Raw genomic sequence first — 6,719 nt, 5'->3', positions numbered from 1 at the left:
TGGAGCTACCCAGCAATACAAAGGGCTGCCTTGTCAGGGAACCTGTCCCAGCAGGAATGCTGACAATGGTCACGACCATGGAAGACCACAGTTCTTCCTAAGGCCACAATTTTAAGATTATCTTCCTCTGAACAAATCCACATACAGTGCATCTACTCAGCTTTTTTTACTTAAAACAGTTCAAAAAATGAATGCTTAGTAACTACCAAAAAACAGAACACTATTAGAGGATCTTAATTCAATCAACATTGCCACCAACATTGGCTTAGAAGGAGTTACTATACTTTAGCCAGTGGTAGAAAGGACTGATACTATGGGTAAGAAATCAGGCAGGGGAGGATGGCCAGGAGCCATGTGCATATCATCTCTCCCTCCTTCTTTAAAATTACCAGGAATAAAGGTTTTCTGGGACAAAATCAAGGTAAAGAAAGAGAAATTATGTGGATCAAGACAGTAATTCCTGAAAGCAGGCCAGGTACTGCGATGTCAACATTTGTCCTGCACATTATATCATTGAGATTACTCACAAATAATTGCATGAGTGGGTCTCTTATGTATGAAGAGGTTAGTACATTACCCGCATGGCTTCTTGAATGTGGTCCTGTCGAATCAGTTCTGCTGAGCAGTCCATATACCACTTCAAACAGCGGATGAGCTCCCTGGGAAAGAGAACAGTTCCAGAAACCCCACTTTAATTCAAAAGTAATGCAGACTGAAATGTTTGTAGCCCTGAATTAGGCAAATAGGATATAATATTCTGCTGATAAGCTAGAAAGGAGTGGCAGATCCATTATAGCTTTGGAATATTCAGGTCATCTGAGAACAAACAACACCCTTTGTCCATAGGAGTTGCCACATTTTAAACAGCAATTAAAATAACTTTTCCCCACTATCTCTGACATATATTTCTTTTTGATTACAAGAAAGTTTCCACCCAAGTCTGGGCAACATGGTGAAACCTTATCTCTACAAAATAATACAAAAATTAGCCAGGCATGGTGGTGCACGCCTGTAGTCCCAGCTACTCAGGAGGCTGAATCAGGTGGATCAATTGAGCCCAGGAGGTAAAGGCTGCAGTGAGCCATGACTGTGCCACTGCACTCCAGCCTGGGCAACAGAACAAGATCTCATCTGAAAGAAAAAAAAAATAGTTTTCCTAAAGACCTGGACTGGATGTGTATATTTTTATTTTGTCTTAAATTGCCAGGTTTTCAGAACATCTGACACCAGCTAGTAAATAGTAGACTCTGAATAAAAGTATGTAGTCCCAGGAGTCCCTATTCACAACTCCTGCTCTATCCCATCTATCTTATTTCCTTAGGACTAAGTCATCTGAATGGAATGAGATTACTGGGTCAGAAGGTCTGCATATTTATATGGCAACAGAGCACAGAGGTCAGGAGTATAGGCCAGGGATATTCTGGAGCCTATCAATATCTAGTTTTGTATCATTGAATGAGTTATTTAATCCCCTGTGTCTCGTTCTCTTCAATGAAAATATGGGGAAATGGTACATCTCAAAGTTATTGTAAACACTAATAGAATGACGCATATAAAGCACATAGTACAGTCCACTCTCCAAAGTGACATTAAAGTATCAGAGTTCCAGTGACTCCATAGCCTTGCCACCATTGGGTTTTATTTATATTTTCAATAATTATGCTAATTTCGCATAAGAAAATGGTGATTTCTGGCTGGGTGTGGTGGTTCATGCCTGTAATCCCAGCACTCTGGGAGGCTGAGGTGGGTGGATCACAAGGTCAGGAGTTTGAGACCAATCTGGCCAACATAGTGAATCCCCATCTCTACTAAAAATACAAAAAATTATCTGGGTATGGTGGTGTGTTCCTGTAATCCCAGCTACTTGGGAAGCTGAGGCAGGAGAATCATGTGAACCCAGGAGGCAGAGGTTGCAGTGAGCCAAGAACAGGCCATTGCACTCCAGCCCAGGCGACAGTACAAGACTCTGTCTAAAAAAAAAAGAAAGAAAGAAAGAAAGAAAGATGAAAGAAAGAAAGAAAGAAAGAAAGAAAGAAAGAAAGAAAGAAAGAAAGAAAGAAAGAAAGAAAGAAAGAAGGAAAGAAAGATATAAGGAAAATGGTGATTTCTTATTGCTTTAATGGTCTTATTTATTTTTTTCTTTGAGACAGACACTTGCTCTGTCAACCAGACTGGAGTGCAGTGGCGCGATCTCAGCTCATTGTAACCTCTGCCTCCAGGGTCCAAGCAATTCTTGTGTCTCAGCCTCCCAAGCAGCTGGGATTACGGGAAGGGGAGGATGCACCACCATGCTTGGCTGATGTTTGTATTTTTAGTAGAGATGGGGTTTCACCACGTTAGCCAGGCTGGTCTCGAACTCCTGGCCTCAAGTGATCCACCTGCCTCAGACTCCCAAAGTGCTGGGATTACGGGTGTGAGCCACTATGTGTGGCTTGCTTTAATGGTCTTAGATAACCTGTGTTTCTCATATTTGTTTACTAGTTATATAAACTCCTTTATGAACTGTCTTTTTATATTCTTTGACATTTTTTTGTGGGTGCTATTTTAGCTATTCAAATGTTTCTCATGGAAAAAACAAGACATTTTTAGCAGCTTTACCATCATTTCCTAGAAGTAAAAGTATAGCAACTATGTAACAAACTATAGTTTGAAATATCAGCTGAAAGCCCACAGCTAACATCAAACATAATGGTAGAAGACTGAAAGCTTTTCATCTAAGATCAGAAACAAGATAAAAATGCTCGTTTTTGACATTTTTATTCAACATAGTACTGGAAGTCCTAGCCAGTAACATTAGGCAAGAAAAAGAAATAAAAGACATTCAAATTAAAAAGGAAGAATAAAATGCTCTGTTTTCAGATGATACAATCTTATATGTAGAACACCCTAAAGAATCCCCCCAAAAAACCTGTTAGAACTAATAAATAAATTCAGTAAAGTTGCAGGACACAAAATCAACACAAAAAATAAAATACATTTCTACATGCTAAAAATGAATAATCTGAAAATGAAATTAAGACAACAATTCCATTTACAAGAGCATCAAAAAGAATGAAATACTTAGGACGTATGTAAGGAGACAAAAGAGTTTTATACATGTTGCTTAAAGAAATAAAAGATAGCAATAAATGGAAATACATCTTATATTCATGAATTAGAAGGTTTAATATTGTTATTAAAGATGTAAATGCTACCCAAAGTGATCTACAGATTTAATGCAATCCCTAACACAATTCCAACGGTATTTTTTGAAGAAAAAAAAAAGTCCATCCTAATATGGAATTACAAGTGACCTGGAATAGCCAAAAGCATCTTGAAAAAGAGGAACAAAATTGCAGTCTCACACTTCCTGATTTCAAAACATCACAAAGCTACAGCAATCAAAACAACGTTGAATTAGCATAAAGACATATTTATAAAACAATGGAAAAAAATAGGCCAGAAATAAAGCCTCACATATATGGTCAAGGGGCCAAAGTACCACCCTTTTGACAAGGATGACAAGGCCATTCAGTGGGGAAAAGACAGCTTCGATAAATGGAACTGGGAAATTGGATATCCACATGCAAAAAGAATGAAGTCAGACACTTATCTTACACAATATACAAAAATTAACTCAAAATGGATCAAAGACCTAAATGTAAAGGCTAGAATTATAAAACACTTAAAAAAAAGACAGGTGAAAGCTTCATGACATTAGGCAATGATTTCTTGAAAATGACACCAAAAGCACAGGCAACAACAAAAAACAAGGTGGACTACATCAAAAATTTAAAAACTTCTGTGTCTCAAAGGACAAAATCAACAGAGTGAAAAGGTAACCAAGTGACTGGGAAAAATATTTATAAATCATATAACTGATAAGGGGTTAATACTCAGAATATATAAACAACTCCTATAACTCAACAATAAAACAAATAACCTCTTTTAAAAAAAATGGGTGAAGGACTTGAATAGACATTTCTCCAAGGAAGATAATTAGGGAAACACAAATAAAAAACATAAAGAAATATCACTTTACACCCATTAGGGTGGCTACTATCAAAAAAAACCCCAGAAACCAGCCTGGCCCTCAGTGGCTCTGGAGGAAAGGTGAGTGAACTATTAAGGAGCAATTTGCTCTTACCAATGGCCTCTGGAACCCTGACAGAAGGAGAACCCTCAACTACCACAGATACTTGAGTTGGCAGGGAGAGCTGCTTAGAGAAGTGGTAGGGGTAGCAAACCAGCTGATGTGGAGCCCAGGGGTGTTGGTGTGGGAGTGTCTGCAGTGGTGCACAGCCAGGGATGGTCATCCCCTTAGGCTTGACTTGCTCCCATGGGAGACTTCAGCCCTAGGGGAACTGTTGGTCTTGAACTCTACAGAGCGGTCTTGCTCATCAGATGGGGCTGGTCTATCCTGAGCACTCCTTGATCGGCTGGCCTCTCCTGGGGCCCAAGTCTGGCCATACCTGCTTGCAGGGCAGCCTCAGGTGACCTGTGGGCCTCACATCATAGTTTCTACACAGACCATGCTTGACGGTGGGGAGAGCTCCATTGCAGCGACCCTATGCCACGCACCAGCCCGCATGCCCCCTCCCCATACTGCAGGTTCCCCAGGACCCATGGCAACTCTCCACAATGCTTTACTGGCTTGTGTCTGCACTGGCAGGTTTTGCTTTCCTTTTTCCATTAAAAAGTGGGCTAGCATGTAGGAGTGCAGCCTGCCCCCTGCTCCCACCACCACTGCAGATAGAGCCTTGGTGGGCACAGAGCCAGCCAGCCCTGCCCCTGCCAGTGCCCCACCTTTGCCCTAACACTGTGCAGAGAATAGCAGATCCTCCCCTATCCTGAGTGACCACTTCTGCTTGCAGGACACAGAGAAAGCACCCAGACCTTCAGTGTCCCAACCCTGCGCCATCACCACCTCTACTGTGACTGTGCAAAAGTTGCCAGCAGGGGCCCCAGCTCTGCCCAGCTGTGCTGCCTCTGCCACCTTGGTCAACACATGCAGGGAGGCAGGTACCCCGGCACCAGCACCTGCTAGCACTCTGCCACAGGTGACTCTGCCACAGCTGCTGTACCCACTGCTGCTGGCACATGTGAAAGGGGATAGATCCAGCTGTCACTGCACTATGAAATACTTTGGCTTACACCACCCAGCCAAAGTGAAATGGCCAGCAGTCTGGGAGCATCTCAGCCTACCCAGTACAGTGGATTCCTAACCTTGAGGAGCCAGAGAACAAAGTTGGGGCCCAATACAAGTCTCCAAGTTGTGTTAGAGTGCACAGTCCAGGAGTTAGGGAGTTGAGCACTGACCCCTAAAATGTTCCAGAAATGAATCCAGCTGGCTGAATCCACCTTACACCACAATCAAACACTCAAGGTCATCAAATAGGATAAAAGGAAAAAAAACCCAAAACTCATCCAAAGGACAGCAACCTCAAAGATTGAAGAGTGACAAGCCCACAAAGACGAGAAAGAACCAGCACAAAGACCCTGGCAACTCAAAAAGCCTTCTTTCCTCCAAATGATTGCATCACCTCTCCAGCAAGGGTTCTGAACTGGGCTGAAAGGGCTGAAATGACAGAAATAGAATTCAGAATATGGATAGGAATGATGATCATTGAGCTACAGGAGTATGCTGAAAGTTAATCCAAGGAAGCTAAAAATCATGATAAAACAATGCAGGAGCTGACAAACAAAATAGCTAGTATAGAAAAGCATGTAACTGACCTGACAGAGCTGAAAAACACTCTACAGGAATTTCAGAATGCAATTGCAAGTATTAACAGCAGAATAGACCAAGTTCGGGAAAGAATCTCAGAGCCTGAAGACTGGCCTTCTGAAATATGACAGTCAGACAAGAACAGAGAAAAAAGAATGAAAATGAATGAACAAAACCTCTGAGGAATATGGGATTATGTAAAGATACCAAGTCTACAACTCACTGGTGTCCTTGAAATAGACGGGGAAAACAGAACCAACTTAGAAAACATATTTCAGGATATCATCCATGAAGACTTCCCCAACCTAGCTAGAAAGGCCAACATTCAAATTCAGGAAATGCAGAGAACCCTAGTAAAATACTTGACAAGAAGATCATCTCTAAGACACATATTCATCAGATTCTTCAAGGTCAAAATGAAAGAAAAAAGTATTAAAGGCATTTAGAAAGAAGGATCAGGTCACCTACAAATGGAAGCCCATGAGACTAAAAGTGCACCTCTCAGCAGAAACCCTACACATAAGAAGAGACTGGGGGCCAATATTCAACACTCTTAAAGAAAAGAAATTCCAACAAATAATTTCATCTCAAACCAAACTAAGCTTCATAAGCGAAGGAGAAATAAGATCCTTTTCAGACAACCAAATGTTGAGGGAATTTGTTACCACCAGACCTGCCTTATAAGAGCTCCTGAAGGAAGCACTAAATATGGAAAGAAAAGACCATTACCAGCCACCACAAAAACACACAAGTACACAGACCAGTGACAATATAAAGCAATTACATAAACAAGTCTGTAAAATAACCAGCTAACATCATAACCGGATCAAATCCACACATATCAATACTAACTTTGAATATAAATGGACAAAATTTTCCATTTAAAAGGCATAGAGTGGCAAGCTGGATAAAGAACCATGACCCATTCTCAGCAAACTATCGCAAGAACAGAAAACCAATCACTGCATGTTCTCACTCATAGGTGGGAACTGAACAATGAGATCACTTGGAC

The 6,719-nt window shown here is 41.2% G+C and overlaps 1 protein-coding gene across 1 annotated transcript in view; it reads right to left on the bottom strand.

Annotated features, from left to right (window-relative positions):
• The window catches only part of DOCK3 (dedicator of cytokinesis 3), a 494,638-nt gene that overhangs the window by 128,533 nt on the left and 359,386 nt on the right, over positions 1–6,719 (bottom strand). Inside the window, exon 20 of the mRNA XM_011992509.1 lies at positions 578–659. Coding sequence (XP_011847899.1) covers positions 578–659 — 82 coding nt within the window. The remainder of the gene's footprint in view (positions 1–577; positions 660–6,719) is intronic.

Source organism: Mandrillus leucophaeus, unplaced genomic scaffold (genome assembly GCF_000951045.1).
Source record: "Mandrillus leucophaeus isolate KB7577 unplaced genomic scaffold, Mleu.le_1.0 Scaffold412, whole genome shotgun sequence".
Classification (NCBI taxonomy): Eukaryota; Metazoa; Chordata; class Mammalia; order Primates; family Cercopithecidae; genus Mandrillus; species Mandrillus leucophaeus.
This window is presented reverse-complemented; position numbering and strand designations above follow the sequence as displayed.